At 48.5% G+C, this 17,323-nt stretch overlaps 1 protein-coding gene across 1 annotated transcript in view; it reads right to left on the bottom strand.

Annotated features, from left to right (window-relative positions):
• Nucleotides 1-17,101, bottom strand: part of CELSR1 (cadherin EGF LAG seven-pass G-type receptor 1) — a 166,324-nt gene extending 149,223 nt beyond the window's left edge. Inside the window, exons 1-2 of the mRNA XM_058023300.1 lie at nt 16,982-17,101; nt 13,903-16,936 (exon numbers count right to left, since the gene is read on the bottom strand). Of these exons, the coding sequence (XP_057879283.1) occupies nt 13,903-16,936; nt 16,982-17,101 (3,154 nt within the window). The remainder of the gene's footprint in view (nt 1-13,902; nt 16,937-16,981) is intronic.
• Nucleotides 17,102-17,323: the final 222 nt, after the last annotated feature.

Here is a 17,323-nt window from a genome sequence, read left to right as displayed (position 1 = left end):
AGGCAGTTCAAAGAGCTAATTGCTCTTACAATTTATTAATATGTATGTTTTATTTCTGCAGCAAAAAGAGAACAGGAAATAATTTTTCCACCAGCAAGTTCAATTTTCAGCTTAAGGAAGGTTCTCAAGGAAATGTGTTGTATACACATAATATTACTTAAAACTATGAAGCTTATCAATTTATCAAGCTTTATTTTAAACCTAGCTACACTTCTTTGGATTCTTTCACAGAGGCGTTATCCCAGAAATTTGCTTCCCTGAAGGCTTCAAACTGCCTTCTAACATCCCACCTAAATTTATTATATTAACTTACACATTTTTTCTTTAAACTGCCCTGCTCCTGTACTTCAGGGGTGTAGGTAGCAGTCATAGTTTTCTTTGGCCTTTATTTTGCAATAAGAAGGATGCAATCTTCTACCATAAATGATACCTCTGGTAAAACAAATTCTCTCTGTTCCCCCATTTGTCCTCTTTACAATATATATTAACTTTTCTTGACTAGGAACAATCAGAACTAGATTGTTCAGAGAGAGATGAGATATTTGCAGTGCCTTGTACAACAGCATGTAATACTTCATGTAATAAACCCATCTCACTTATCAAGCCCCTGTGTACACACATCACTGCATTTTTTCTGCTGGTCTGATGCTTCTCTGTGTCTGAACCAACTCAAACACACAGACAGAGGTGGCAGGAAAGAAAATTAAGTCACCCAAATAGTGTAATTTCAGAAAATGGAGTAATTTTCCATCCCAGTATTTGACAAGCACCTTAAGTACTATATAAGTTGATGGAGGGTCCATTTCCAAAGAGAGAGCAGTGTGACCCTGGCACATCATTCCCAGGTAAAAATATATTGATTTCTTCAGAGAAGCAGCAGAATTTCCTCCAAACAAACAGCAACATGTGATCCAACTAAAGGAAATGCAAGAGGTGCTGAAATGCTATGACATGGAAGATAACCTGTTCCAAGAGATTTTGTGACTCATAAACTGTCATAGAGAAAATGAAATGCTACAAAATACCTAAGAACAGAAACAGAAAATAAACTAATCAAGGTGTCTAATAAGGAACAGAAACAGTGGTACTTTCTAAGTATTGGATTATTAACTATTGGATTTGTGCTTTCCAAAAGGGATTATATTACCCTGAAGTTCTAATGGGTCACTTTCTCGTGGTTCTAACGGACCAGCTCTCAGCTGCAAGCTCAACACCCACCCCATGACCACCCCTGCAAGGTGCCCACACCCGTGGGGCCCTCCCACTGCATCAGGAGATGGAGCCCAAGAGGGAAAACACATCCCAGCACAGACCACCAGCTAGCAAGTGGGATGCAGGAAGGGATGACACAGTCACAAAACTAGTCAGAGCCTTGGTTTTGATAATCATGGTAGAATAGAAGGGAAAAGCATGGCAAAAAGAAAAAAAGCACTGGAAATGCAAATCCATGGCTGTGAAAGCATCAGACTGAGCTCTCTGTTGAGTGCAGGGACAGATTCAGTGACCCTCAGGGAATCTTACCTGCTGAATGAGCCAAGAATACGCCTTGCTGGTATTAGGCAATGTCATGTAACATGACTACAGCAGTAAACACAAAGGCTCTACAGTGCAAAGAACAACACTGGGAATTTCACAACTGCTGAAATCTCAACCTGATTTCTCTAAAATTCTGTTTCATCACAAGAGAAAAAAATAATTAGGGTTTTCTTATCATTAGTCACTTTTATAATTTAATTGAAATACCTGAAAATGCACAATATCCAAATTTTATGCAGCACTAAGCCATCCTGTATGACCAGTATGGGATGCTAGAGTGTGAGTAAAGTTGTTTGCCCCATGGGATACTTTGCAGTCTGAGAAAGCTTTCAAACTGGCCATCAGAGATGTCACTTTACTTTCCCCTTAGGCCTTGAAAAGAGCAATGGAATCTTTTAACAGCTACAGACTGATCAAAGAAACTCAGAGCAAAAACTCAGGGAGTCACTGACACAACCTAGAACAGGAGAAACTCTCCTGGAGGACTCGCCCCAGGGGAAAAAAAAGGATGGATGGATGGATACTTAACTGCCAGAAGGGGTGTGAAGAATTTTATCTGATCATTTCAGCATCTCAGCTTCAGCCCAGTCTGATGCAGGTTGGCTGAGATAAAGGAGTGAATCAGTCATCTCAGCTTAAGAAATCCCCACCACTTGGCAAAGGACACATTTTAAAAGCAGATCGTACAAAAGTTCGTAAAATTCAGTCATACAAAACAAGCATGTTCACGACACAGAACACAAAAAATGTCCTTGTCTCTCAGTTCTCACCTGAGTTTATTGCCATTAATCAGTCATGTCCATCAATGCTGTTAGTAGTAAATAGGAATTTCTTAGTTTAAAGCTTCTTAAAGCTGAATAAAGTTCCAGACAGTGTTATTAGCTGAGCCATAGGGTAGCTGAGGCACAAAGGCACAAGTCAATAAAGGCAACTGCACCTTTTCACAAGGGATAGGAAAAAAATACAGTCAACATCACACCCAGACTGGGCCACACAGATGCTGCTCCCACAGACTGCAAAGACAGCGAGCAGTGACACTCAGTGTGCAGCACGCCCTGCAGCCCAGAGCTGGACACACATGGAGCTGGACACACGTGGAGCTGGACACACGTGGAGCTGGACACACATGGAGCTGGACACACATGGAGCTGGACACACATGGAGCTGGACACACATGGAGCCGGACACACGTGGAGCTGGACACAGGTGGAGCTGGACACACATGGAGCTGGACACAGGTGGAGCTGGACACACATGGAGCTGGACACACATGGAGCTGGACACAGATGGAGATGGACACAGATGGAGATGGACACAGATGGAGCTGGACACACATGGAGCTGGACACATGTGGAGCTGGACACACATGGAGCTGGACACACGTGGAGCTGGACACAGATGGAGCTGGACACACATGGAGCTGGACACACATGGAGATGGACACAGATGGAGATGGACACATGTGGAGCTGGACACATGGAGCTGGACACAGATGTCCTGGGACTGCTCATGCTGGTGACCTCTGTGGGACTGCCAGCAGCACCTGATGCTGCAACCCCCTGGGCTCTGCACAGGGACAGGGGCAGAGCATTGTGCCTGCAAAACCTCTGGAAGCTGCAACCTGCAGCCACCACTGCTGAAGGCTCAAGCCCAGAACTGCCAGGGGAAGGGCAAGGGCTGCATGGGCAATGCACTGGCTCACCAGGAACATCTCCAGGGGCATCCCAGGAATGGATGGACCCTGCCTCTCTCCCTGCACCAACACACACTCCTGAGGGACAGCACAGTGCTCAGAAGAGGTGCAGAAATCCGCCCTGCCTCCCCGAATGCAAGAGAGAAGGCAGCGGCAATGGAGGCTGTCACACCAAGCAGGCCCTCCCAGAGGCCCTGCCAGCCCTGCCAGCCAGCTCCCAGGGCCTGCCACACACACCATGGGCCCAGGACATCCCAGCACTGCTGTTCTCTCACAGGGCAGTCACTCGCTCGATGCCTGCTGGTTATGCTCATTATTTACAGCAGGTATTACAAAAGCAGCCCAGCAAGGCCTCTGCTGTGCTTGGCCCTGTACAAACTTGCAGCAAGCAAGCTCCAGAGATGCAGCACCTTGCTGCACAACAGGATAGGGCAAACAGATCCAGCGAGTGCAAAGGCAGAAAGGAGAAAAATATATGGAAGAAGGGAACAGGAACAGCAGCATGTATTGTGTAACAAGCTCTCAGCATTTATCAGGTCCCAGAACATGCCCAGGGTTCCCACTCTGCATAACCAGTGCAAACAGCCAGTGCCTGCTGTCAGCAGCTTGGTCTACAAACCCAGGTGTCATTCTGCCAAACTCAATGCAGAACAATGTCAGGTAAGTAGGACCTAAAAGTTAATTAATCTGTCTTACATATCAATCAAAAAACCCAGAGAAATTTACCCACATCACTATAATTTGCACCAAACCCTTTAGCAAACACCCTGCAAAACTAACCAGAAGGCACCAGCAGGTTCACGAGCTTGAGAAACTTGATGTTAAGATGGGATTTAAACTAGCAGGCAATTACCTGCCAGATGGAGAGCTCATCGTGCAGAGCACACATCACCAAATTACGCTGTGACAGTAAGAGGAGGCCAACACCAGAAATGCACCCTGTGAGAAGGAAACCTGAGTCACCAAAGGGACAGCTCAGCCCAGTCAGTGCTGCCAAGGGACCTTTGGCACACGTGTGGGGCAGCAGGGGCTGCCTGCAGCACCAGAGCACACTGCAGGAAAAGCCACCGCTCCCAGGGGACGAGCAGCAACATGTCCATAATTGCCAGCTAGTCTATCATCATGGCAAAGTGCAGGGAGAAAGAGGATTAAACAGTAGGCAAAGATGGGTTTGACTCTGAATATTTAGCAGTGTAATGTAAGTCCGAGCCTATGAATTCTTCCATAATCGACTCTTTAGCCCATCTGGGGGCTGCTCCACATAAAATCAGAATATATTTACAAATAGTTAAAGCCAGGAGAGAAACAAATCATCTCTGATCAACAGGAAAGTACTCCATGAAAATTCCCAGGGTTCTTGTTTATTTTAAGTACCCAGGTAAGAAGAATTCAGTTCCTGGTTACAACCAGAAGTGACCTAGTCCTGACATGGCCTGAATGGCTTGTGATCCCACTTTTGTTACAGCCTAAACAGCATCCTGAGGGTAAAAGCCAGAGTGCCCACAGTGCTGCTGCAGCAGAGGTGCCCATGCCCATGAACCAGAAATCCTCCTCTCCTGCAAGAGTGAGTGTGATCCTGTGCCTGATAGCACTCACCAAAGAGATGGGAAATGTGAGTCCCAGAGCAGCTTGTGAACCCTCTTGGGCTCCTCTTTAATGTACAGCACAGTGAGAGCTCTCAGATCAGGGGCTGGAGCCCAGCCCATCTCTGCCCTGCTGAGTGTCCTGATGGCTGTGCTGAGTGAAGTGCCCATGCTGTAGTGGGATGGTATTTCAAGTATTCCCACTTTATAGGACACTTAACTGCCTAAAACAGAATAGGGCTGCAGGGAACAGGCACCTACAAGTGAAATGCTCTAGCACTTGCTGGTTAGATCCAAGTCCTCTTACTAGCCTAAGGGGTGAAAGGTGCCAAATGCCTCTCCCTAGTCCCCACTGAATGGTACCTGCAGCGTCTGGAGCCTGCTAAAACAAGAAATGCACTAGTGTGGGACAGCTTTTACATGATTTAAAGTAAATGCACACAGCCAAATCAATTTTAAAACTAAAAATCACAGCTTGGATGTTCAAGGGTCTCCTTCAGTAAACGGAGCCAGCACGAACACTGCAAGCACACAAATAAATGAGAGGCTGAGCCAGTTCCTGGAAAGTTCAAAAGTGCTGTGACAGGAATTCAATGCAATGAGCTCAGTGGCTTGCTAACATCAGTTTTGAATAGGATCAAGGAGTGTGATCTGTGGCTAGTGAAAGGAAAGAGCAAACCCAACCAACCCAGCCGATCTTTGTGCCCATGATGCATGCCCCGCTGGCATGGCAGCTACAGAGATTCTCCTTGAGTGCATGAGCTCCCAAACCTAACAGTCCCTTGGCATCTAACAGCAAAGACAGGCTGCTGGGTGCTGGCCATCACATCTTAGAAACTCAAATGTAATAGCACAGTCCTTGTTTTGCCCCTTTTGGTGGGGTCCAGAACCTTTTGCTTCTTCCTAAAACTGGGCCAAGCCCCCAAGTCCATGGCAGGCAGGAGATGCCACGTTGACAGCAGTTGTTAACAAGGGATTTTTCTTTTGTCTCCTTCAAAAAACACTGAAATATTTTGACCATATGCATCATCTCCAAAAGTGCTGGAGACCTGATGGAATGTAGCATCTATCACATGTCAGGCAATGGTGTTGAAAACAGATCACTTTCCTTTGTATGTGATAAACATAACCTGTCTATGTTTATCATGTGGTCCCCTGAGGATTTATTACAGGTTTGCTGTTCCATTTATTTGCTTTTTTTGTGCTTGGCAAGGGTAAACACTAGAATAAATATGAAGGTGGTTACGGCTTAGCAGCATTAACGACTTGTTGAAACAAAGTCCAACAGTTTTCCTTTCTCTCCAGCAAATCCTACTTTTCTGTTCAAGTGCTTTTTTTCAAGTGTGAAGATCATCTTTCTGAAGTATTTTAAAATTTTCTTTCTTTGTTGAATGCCAAATCCCCATAAAAGCATACTTTCCCCCTTCATTCACTCAAACCCTTGACAATATTTAAAGTATATCCTAGCATTATTCACAGCAAAACATTTTCCTCTTTGCAAATTACAGCCTCCCCCATCTTTTCTATCTGATCTGCTAAGCCTGTTACTACAGGTAGTTTGCAGTAACAGAAATAAGTACAATCATCCCTCCAAAAGAAAACAAACCCTTCTGCTCTGGCACACACGTTCAGGGTGGGTTCATCCCACTGAACTTCAACCACCTAACAGCAAAGCACTCAGCCCAGGTCAGTCATTTCTGCCCCCTCTTTAATCAGTGGGGCAAGGTGGACATTTCCAGCCAACAGCCCTCCTGCTTATCACCCAGTCATGGGTGCAACCCACATCTGAAGCATTTGAAAAGATACAGAGGATGATCATGGTACCAGATAGAGATCTGACCATAAAAGCCAAGCTGTACCTTTGATAAAGCTGTTTTCAATCCAACAAGAACAACACATTGCAATTCATTCTCAAGCAAAGACTTAAGAATTTTTAAAAAAAGCATTAGGCAAATCTCAACAGATTTCAAAATTTGTTATAAAGATTACATTTGGCCCCTTTTGGAAAACTGCATTACTTCTGTAAATAGCTCAGTGTTTTTCAACACTGGAAAAAGAGCTCACTTGGGGGAGGGAAAATTAATATTGTCACTTGTCACAGAAATAAAAAGTGGCAAAACTGAATTTAATTAGGTCTCAGATGTTCTTTGTTTCAAGTGGACAACCACTGTGAAAAAATCTTTGAAGAACTGAACTTCTTGTCAACCTGTTCTGTACTTTGATTTATGCAATTTTTTGTACAACTAGTCTTTAAAAAGGAGCAGACAACAAAAAACCTATTCTTCAGAAAAGACAGTACTACCATGCTTGTTTCTTGGATGGCAAAGTAGATGTCAGAGTAGTCAGGACTACTGTATTACCTAAAAACATCATAATTCCCACAGAAACCAGGACAGATAAACTGTAACATGGAAGATTGCCAAAGACTGTCATTAGATCTGATCTGAGTATCTTCAGCTCTTCTAACCCTCCTACATTTCCTAAATAGTTTCCATAGATATTTTTGGAAATGCAAGTCAGTAGGTCAAAGGAAGCCAACAGAGCAGTTGCCCAAACCCTGTACCTTGGGCAATACTGAGGTAAGCAGGTAAGCTGTGCTGTTATCTCAGGCACTCAGAGAGAGCTTGTCCTCACCAACTGACTCTCAAAACCCTGAAGGCTTCAGAAAGAGAGGGAGAAGGGATGACAGCATAGATCTTGTGTCTTGACATTTGATCCTTCCCTTACTCATCCTCCATGCATGAGCATTACTGATAGAGTTGCCTACACTGCTAAATATTGAAAAGGTGCTTGTACACAGGTTTAAAGAGGTTTCTGCTCCACATTCAGTTGTTTCCTGCTCCAGTTTTCAGAGCAGTCATATTCCCAGGGTCTTGGCATCAGTCTCACCTGACCCACAAGGGAACTGAGGGCCCACAAGTCAAACCTGTGCCCAACAATTGCTGTACCCAACATAACCAGATGGGTGTGAGCTCAGCTATGCCAATGTGTGCAGCAGCAGCAGCACATCTGGCTGAACTGGAATCACCATCAGAGCTCTGGCATGCTCCCACAGGCCCCTGGACCCGTGAACTCTCCAGCCAGCACAAAGATTGCAGACAACTTGTCAGCCACAGGGGTGTCTGACAGACCTGCTGCTCACTCTGAGAGGGAGGCAGATCATGACTGAGTCACCCCAAACCCTCCATGGAGATGCTGGGAGATACCAGCATGGCGAGATGCTCTGATCAAGATGCTCTGGCCAGACTGGCTGAAATGTGAGGCCGTCTGGGTTCCCATCCAAGTGTCTGCTAAGGGTCTCTCAGTCACCCTACAGAAGAGCAGTGGGCACACTACCTACTTCCCCTAATGCTACACTTCAAAACCTCACATTATGTTCCTCAGTCATGGGTTGTCTTGAGAAAATTTCTTTAGTTCCAAGACAGGAGTCAGCAATGGATGGGAGTTCCCAGGTATTAAGCAGATACACTGAAGGAAAATGGACCATTCAGTGAGCAGATGTAACATGATAGGCGTTATCAGCAGCCAGACACTTCCTCAGGTAACACCTGGCATGTTGGAGATAGTGAAGTATAAAATCCCACTGCTCCACATCACCTACTTCCCCCACCACTACCTCTGCTGCAGGTTTATTATCGTGCTAACATGGAAACTTAGAAAACTGTTCCTGTATTCTGAACAAAGGGTTCTTTTGCCATTACCTGGACAACAATTCAATGTTTATTCTGTATTTGGCAGTTTGCAGCAGGCTCCACAATCCAGCCTAAAACAATTCTGAAATGCCTGACCAGAAAAACAGAACAAGAGTGGATTCTTCTGAACTCAGGGGTGCAGGTCAGAAGGAAGAATACTTCAGTGATGTCTGAGATGGAAAAAAATCACAAGAGAATACACCGAGGAAACCAATTCTTTAATATACCCTGAGGCTTAAAAAGCAATCAAAAATATAAACCAATTACTAATCCAATTTTAAAAAATGTTATTACAACTATCACCTCATTTGCAAATAATGTGAAAATGAGAGGAAAAAAGTTTTCAAGGAAATCCCACCACCATACTTCTCTACATTTAATTTCTTTCCCATGAGACTTGTTATGAAGTAAAGCCTATTAGATTTTTCTCACTGCCATATCTCCATTCTCATTCTTCTAATACTTTCTCCTTGTTACCTCAGCTTCTCTCTTTCCCAGAAATTGACGAGAAAAGTATCAACATTTTATTTATTGAGAGACAGAAGATACCTTTTATCTCATAAAATGTTACTTTGTCAGTCAGACTTCCACTAAATAATTTCCCCTCACTGCCATACATGTTTTTCTGTCTTTTGAAACAAAAATACAGCGGTCCTATGAAACCCAGGCATGAAGTGGAAGGAAGCCTGTAGGGAAGCAACAAGGCAACCACAGCTTTTTATCAGCTGGAATACCTCATGCAGCTGAAAATGGAAAGTCACGTTCCAGCAGGCTGGAAGGACGCACATCTATAATGGAACCTATAAGGATGCAATAAAGGATACAGGTAGCCACAGCAGATCCAGGAGCTACCCTAGCTTTAATTGATGATCACTGTTCTTGATTTGCTGTTTCAGGAAAAGAAATGGAAATGTTCAAAGTCACCTCTACTGGCTGTTATCAATCATCCTTCACTTCAGTCCCACCAAACACACCAGACAAGGACTGGGATGCAATCCTGCAGCCTGTGGTTCCATGCCATCTTCCTAAAGGTGTCCCTCACCACTGCCTCCCCCGCCTCGGCAGCCTCTGCCCTGCTGCTTCCTCCCCTTGCTCTGCAGTGGGATGGATGCACAGGGAAGTGCAGGAGCCCAAGGTGCCTGGGATGCCCTGCAGGCACAGAACAGGCCCCAGCACATCTCCTGCTCCAAGGGGAGGACTCTCCACCCCTCCATCTCCATCCTCTCCTACCTGTACAGCCCACAGGGATCCCCACAGCAGCTGCCTGCAGCAACGTTTCCCTGGAAGGGGGGCCATGGAAAGCAGCCTGGGTGCTCAGTGTCCCTTGCTGCCCCTGGAAGCCTGTCCTTGGTGGCAGCCAGAAGCAGCAGCCCTGCAGACCTGCCCCCAAAGCTCAGAAGGCCCCAGCTGCCCAAAGGTGGGGACATGAGGCTGGGCTGTGCCCTGGTGCTGCCCTGCACATCCTGAGAGGTCACACCCTGCTCACCCTCCGTGCCCACAGGTGTCCCTGTACTTACAAGGACACCTTTTTGCTGAAATTTCCTTTTTCCCTTTAATCCCAAATCTTGCCACACACCAGTAACACCCCAATATTTTCTATCTCAGGCACAGCTGTGGCCTCACCTTTCTGAGAAGGGCTGCACCAAAGTATTGCAGCATCTGTATCTGTATGGAGAAGGCACAGACCTGGAGATTAAGGATCATTAGCAATAATGACTTTAAAATTACAATAATAATGAAGATTCTTTATGAAGCCCTGAGTAAAAATTCCCAAAGCTGATTGTAACACAAATGAGCTCTATGTTAATTTCTATTTGCTGATAGTCAATAACCTCACTGAATGCCACTGGATATTTAAAGCTAAAGAAATGTAAAAGATGATACTTGAGCTTGCACAGTCCTCAGAAATGCCTGGGTGTCTATCCCTCACTGCCTGAGGTGCAACACCTTCCCAGAATTGTACATTGTCTGTTCCATAATGATATTTCACATTTATCTGGACCACTCGAAAGCGGCAGCATCCAGCCAGTTTGGGTTTTGTCTGCCCTGCTGATTTAGGCTGGGTTCCCAGAGGAGTTTGCACACACATCCATTGTATCCCACTGAGCTGTCGCTGATGATAAGTGGGACTACTTGTGGCAACACAGCCAAGCAGGTGCCAGCAGTGTTTGCAATGCGATACCCAGCAAACTTGTGTAACGTTTGTGAAAAGCTGATGCTCAGACCAGCCTTCCCCCTCCCGCTGCCCCAGCAAGAACTGCAATATAATGTTTAATGAACGTGACTTCAACAATGTTTAACCCATTTTGGACCAAATAAATCCCATTTTAGCATTACGATGGACATTGCTGTGGACAAAAAATAATCATATTTAACCATCCTGTCAATTAGTAAAACCAAGAAATCACAGACTGATCAGCTCTTGACCACCTGTTTCAGAAGGTCAGAGTAAAATTCTGTCCCTCCTGGAAAGTAGGGGCAGGATTTCAGCTGAGTCCAGATTTTACCCCAGATGTTAAAACAACAACACAATGTGCAGACATGGGAACATAAAGCTAAAGCTCTGCCTTTCTGTAGGAAAGCCTTGAAGGTACACTAGAAAAAGGAGAATGTGCCTTTTAAGGGACCCCTGGAGCACGTCTGGAAGAGGTGCATGCAAAAGGGGTCCGGTTTGTTCACTCAGACAGCCCTGCACAACAGGCACAGGCAGAGGGACACCCAGAGAGATTCACTTCAAAAGAGACAGGCTTCAAACGCTCCTCCCCAGTCCAAAGCGCCATGCTAATATCCACACCGCCCACACTCGTCCCTCCTCGGCCTGGCTTGGTTCCTGCCTGGCTGGGGGGCACAGCCCACGGGTACTCCAACGAGGGCAGAGCCTGCCCCACCGCTCACCACCCCACAGAGCTCTGACAGCGATGACATGAAACTTCTGACAGCTCTGTGAAGCCTCTTAGCTCCATTTGCTTGCTCTTCATGATTCTTACATTTTGTTTCTAAGGAGTAAGCAAAAATTACCATGCTTATTTGAATAATCCCCAAGTGAAATGAAAGAGTGCTGCGTTTAGCCACGTATCAGCGCCTCACAGTAACTCCGTGAGTAGCAGGCTCCTGGCTAGCACTGCACACACTCACATGCCTCTGCTGCACAACACATTGCTGGACAGAAATAAGATTTTTATAGCAGCACTGTTATTTCCGACTCGTACAGAGATCAAATCCCCAAGTTCATAAGGAGTTCCAGTCCTGCCCTGACCCAAGAGCAGCTGCGAGCAGCGAGGACTCCGTGCTTGTCTGGGTTGAGAGGTTAATGGCTACTCCACAGACGCGTTTTTCCCAGTTAACTGGCAGCTCATTTTAGCAGATGATTTGCAGGTGTTACGCAACACTTAGAGATAACCCCGGGGAGTACCTCTGTCTGAGCTTCTTCTCTGTCTCTCTTCTTTTTTGAACTTCATCAGATAAATCAGAGAAACCAGGCAGGTGAGACTTTCATGGGCTAATCACACGACAAACTGCCCTTCCAATTTCCACACAGCCAACTTCTCCAAATAAATGTCAAATGTAGTTCAGTGCTCGTTAAAATTATTTTAAAATCCTAGCCATAAAAAACGTAAGCATTTCAAGTATCTCAAGACACGCAACAGACAGTCCATTCTGATGAACATCACAGCACAGTTTCAAAGTTCACACCTTCACAAAACATGAAAAGGATGCTGGAATAATCAATGTCCTGCATAAGAAAACAAGTCTTCACTCCTGCCTGAGACTTCACCCACTTAAACCGTGTAAATCGTTACACTGAGAAAGGAATCACCCATGTCAGCTATTTTTCTACACTGAAACCCGTGCTCTTCACCCAGCCTAACAACTCTTCCAAGCTTTGTGCTCCAAGATGAGTGCTTATCTTCTGCTACCAGATAAAGAGCTACTGGTTCAAACAGACAGTGACCGTGCAATCATCTGCACCTTAATCCAAATGTTTTTCTTTAAGGTCACAAGCCTACTGTCTGTTTTTCCTGCTAGTCCTCACAGGACATGGGAACAGCATTTACCTTACCGCATAAGCTGCACCCTAGCATTTTGGAAGAACCAGGAGTGGCTTTTCAGGGGATACACTGCACAAAAACCAGTCAGCTCAGTTAATGTCACTTTCATTTTTCTGAAGAAAAAAGAACCTCAAGCCTCCAAACACAAGGGAGAGTGTGGCTCACTTTTCTGAGGCCTTGCTGCACACTGTGGCCACTTTTACAGCAAAACAATTGCTGCTGGGATTATGCCACAGATTGATTATTATTTTTCTAAAAATCTCCCCATGTGTGATTTTACATACCTAGTACTTTGAGCCTTTTTTTAAAACAAAAATAACACAAATCTTACTTTTAATCTGCAAAGAGAGGCAGCAAGAAAATTATCTGGCTAAACCTTTGAAAGTCAACAGAAATATGGGATCAGGTCCACAGTAAACTTTATAGAGTGGCACCTGAAGAGGAAATTACTCACTGCACGATTGATGTCACAATTAGAGGCATAAAAAGTAATTCCATGATAAACAGGCAACTGAGCAGAAAAAGAATCCCAAGAGCGTGTTTGTGCTCAAATAAAAGTACATATTGGACACACACAGAGACACAAGTTCTCCAATGAAGTTAATGCACAGCATCCCTCCCTCTCCCAGTCTCTCCCTCCCCATGATTTGGGGGCTGCACTGGGCCAGTATCTGCCCCTAGTGCCACTAAAGCAGCTCCAGTGCCATTATCCATGTCACACAGCTACCACACAGCCATAGCTCACTGCTTTCAGGGCTGCCATGTCCCACAGGAGTGCAGGCCAGCAGTGCAAACACAGCAGAACACACACCTGGGCCACACCAGCCCTGGGCTGAGGTCTGAGGGACTACCAGCCAAAGCTCTGGGTACCCAGAAGGGAGTGAACATGTTTTGCTGCTGAAAAGGCAGATATCAAATCTCAACTTTTTTTTTTACAGAAAAATAAAGAGGGAAGGGAAACAGCATTACAGACACCTGTGCATTCCCTGCATCTTTGCAAGTTACATCATTTACTACCTTTGCAAGTTACATCATTTACTACCTTTATGGAACCACATCAGAAAAGCTCCAGCCTCAGCACCACCTCAGTTGAGGGAGTATGCTCCCTTCCATGCACACTCATATTTATTTATCCTTGTGATCCACATTTACTAAATAACTTCAAAGCACCACTTCAAGCCACAGCACACAGACTTGATAGATTTTTGTGGTCCCTCTCCAAAAATTTCACAGATCAATTTCTGCTTCAGGAAACCAAGAGCTACACTCTAAACTGCAAGTGTGTTATTTCTGCCCGTGCCCCCATACTGGTCTGACAAACAAAATCATGCACTCAAATGCGTGCTTACCTGAAACTGACACTTTCATAAGGGCTTCCAGGGGTCTGTTGTTGTCCAGATCACGACTGAGTTTGAGTTCCCCAGTGACAGAGTCCAAAAGGAGCAAGTTTAACTCATTGCCTTGGACAAAAGTGTAGGCCAGGCTATCTGACACATCGGGATCATGAGCTGGGATCTTGCCAATGACGCCCGAGGGAAAGCTGTTGGACTTGTTGGTCACGTAGTTATTGAAGAGGATCTGGAAGTCCTGCAGCACGGGGGGATTATCGTTCTGGTCCAGCAGGCGGATGTGCACAGTTGCTCGGCTCACGAGAGGCGCTGAAGTGGCCTGCACCACAATAACATACTCTGTCCGGCTCTCATAATCCAGGTCCATTAGGGCTGTGAGGTCTCCGTTGAGCAAGTCTAGTTGGAAAACCTCAGGGATGTTCCCCTCTACAATCTGGTACATGATCTGTGCGTTGGTCCCCTCGTCGGGATCAGCTGCGCTGATGCGTGCCACAATAGAGCCCACGGGGCTGTTCTCCTCCACAAAGATATCAAATTCATCCTTCTCAAACACTGGGGGGTTGTCATTAATGTCCAGCACGGTCACCTGGATGTCCACAGAGGCTTTCAGGGGCGGGCTGCCCCTGTCCACAGCAAAAGCCCGCAGGCTGTAGACAGCCACGTTCTCGCGGTCCAGCTTACGCAGCGTGCGTATCACTCCGGAGGTGGGCTCAATGTAGAAGTCCCCATCTCCATCGTCACCCCCCTGGAACGTGTAGAGGAGACGGCCATTGAGGCCTGAGTCACGGTCAGTGGCAGACAGCTGCAGGACACTGGTGGAGAGCGGCACATCCTCAAACACCGAGCCCTGGTAGCGGTCGCGCAGGAAGCGGGGTGCGTTGTCGTTGGCATCCAGGATGAGAATCTCAACATACGTCGTGTCCGACTTCTGGGGGATACCATTGTCGTGGGCTGTAATGGCCAACGTGTAGGAGGCCTGGTCCTCATAGTCCAGCTCCATCAGGGTGGTGATGGTGCCTGTATCAGGGTCAATGCGGAACTGGGGGATGTTATCATCCAAAATATAAGTGATTCTTGCGTTCTCCCCCGTGTCCTCATCAGTGGCACTGATGGTGACAATAGAGGTGCCAATGGGCTTGTCCTCACTGACGCTCACTGTGTAGTGGGAGCTCTGGAAGACCGGGCGGTGTGTGTTGGCATCTGTGACATTGATGAAGACCTGGACGGTGTCAAAGCGAGTGCCATCAGAGGCAGTGACCGTGAGCACATACTGCCTTTCTTGCTTGTAATCCAGGGGCAAGGCCAGCGTGATCAGCCCTCCTCCACTCTGACTGGTGATGGCAAAACGGTTCCTGGTGTTGCCACTGGTAATCTGGTAAGTCACAACACTGTTAACATCCCTGTCCACTGCTGTCAGGGTCAGGACACTGCTGCCCACAGCCGCATCCTCGTTCAGTCTGAGGTGATACACCTTCTCTGTGAAGGTGGGGTTGTTGTCGTTCACGTCCAGGACAGTGATGGACACGCTGGCTGAGGAGGTCATGACCGGCACGCCGTGGTCCCTGGCCTCCACCCCAAAGTGATAGTTTTCCACAGTCTCTCGGTCCAGCTCTGCAGCCACAGTGATCCACCCCGTGCTGTTGTTGATTTGAAAAGGGAACCCAGAGTCACCTGCTACAGGGGCACCTCCAGTGGATGGTGCCATCTCTATGAGTTTGTACTCCAGGCGGGCATTCTCTCCAGAGTCAGCATCCACAGCCTGGATGTGCAGCACCGAGTAGCCCAGAGGAACATTCTCCAGCACCGTGGCCTGGAAGGGAGTGCTCACAAAGATGGGGGCATTGTCATTCACGTCCACAACCTGCACTGACACCATACCACTGGAGTTGATCAAAGGAGGTCTGCCCCCATCCTGGGCTTTGATCCGGAGCGTGTACTCCCGAATAGTCTCGTAATCCAGAGGGTTGATGAGGTCGATGGCGCCAGAGAAAGAGTGAATGTAGAACTGGCCTTTCAGGTTGCCACTCACGATGCTGTAGTGCACCTGGGCATTGCTGCCCCGGTCCCGGTCTGTGGCCTGCACCTGCAGTATCTGGCTGTTCACGGGGGCATCCTCTGGCACCTGGACCAGGTAGCGCTTCTCACTGAACTGAGGGTAGTTGTCATTCTCATCCTCTACGGTGATGTGCACCATAGCTGTGGCACTGCGTGGGCCCGGATCCTTGCCCTGGTCGTTGGCTTCCACCACCAGGTGGTACTCGGAGACCTCCTCACGGTCCACGGAAGCCCGGGTCCTCACAACCCCGGAACGCGGGTCAATCTCAAAGACTCCGTCCCCAGCTCCCGGCTCCAGCAGCCGGTACAGCATGTTGGCGTTGGCTGGGGCATCACCATCAGTGGCACGGATAGTCAGCACCTCATAACCCACCTCCAGGTTCTCCCGGATGCTCTCCCGGTACTCGGGCTGCTCAAACACCGGCTCGTGGTCGTTGGTGTCACTCACAGTCACTGTCAGATAGGTGGTGGCCGAACGGCGGCGTGGGGAACCGTGGTCGGAGGCGGTAACCTTCAGCACGTGGGTGTCCTTCGTCTCCCGGTCAAGGCTGCGGGCAGTGACCACGCTGCCCGTCTCGGCGTCGATGGTGAAGTAGTCGTTGGAGCGTTCGTCAAAGAGCGCCTCCATGGAGTACGCCAGCCGGCCGGCTTCCCCCTCGTCAGGGTCCTGGGCCCGCAGCACGATGACCGCCGTGCCGGCGGGTTCGTTCTCGGGGATGGAGACCTGGTAGCTGGGCAGCTGGAACTGCGGGGGGCTGTTGAGGCTCCGCGCCCGCCGCGCTGCCCGCCGCCCGCCGCCCTCGGTGCCCGGCAGCGGGTCGCAGCCGGCGGCGGCTCCGCGGGGCTCGGCGCCCGCCCGGTGCCGGGCTCGCCGCGGGCAGGGGCCGCCAGCACGGGGCCCGCGGGGCTCGGCGGGCGGAGCGCGGCGCGGCGCGGTGCCCGCAGCCCTCAGGCGCCCGGCGGGCGGCAGCGCCGGCGGCTCGGCGGCGGCGGCGGCAGCGGCGGGGCGGCGCGGGGCCCCCGCGGGCAGGTGGAGGAGCGGGGCGGCGCGGGGCGGCCGCGGGTCCCGGCCGGCTGCCGAAGCCAGGGCGCAGAGCAGCGCGGCCCAGGACACGCAGGCGGCGGCGGACAGCAGCCGCGGCATCTCCGGAGCTCAGCGGGCAGCGGGGCCGGGCAGCGGGCTGCTGCACAATCCATCCACCCGCCGGGCTGCCCGCCCGCCCGCATCCATCAGCCGCCGGCCCGGCCCCACCACCGCCCTCGCCTCCCGGGCACCGCCGGCCTCAAGCCCCGCGCCCCGTCCCGGTCCGCGGGCAGCAGGCTGGAGAGCTCCAACTTTTCCACCTTAAACTTTGAAGTGAGTTCA

This window comes from Melospiza georgiana, chromosome 4 (genome assembly GCF_028018845.1).
Source record: "Melospiza georgiana isolate bMelGeo1 chromosome 4, bMelGeo1.pri, whole genome shotgun sequence".
NCBI lineage: Eukaryota > Metazoa > Chordata > Aves > Passeriformes > Passerellidae > Melospiza > Melospiza georgiana.
This window is presented reverse-complemented; position numbering and strand designations above follow the sequence as displayed.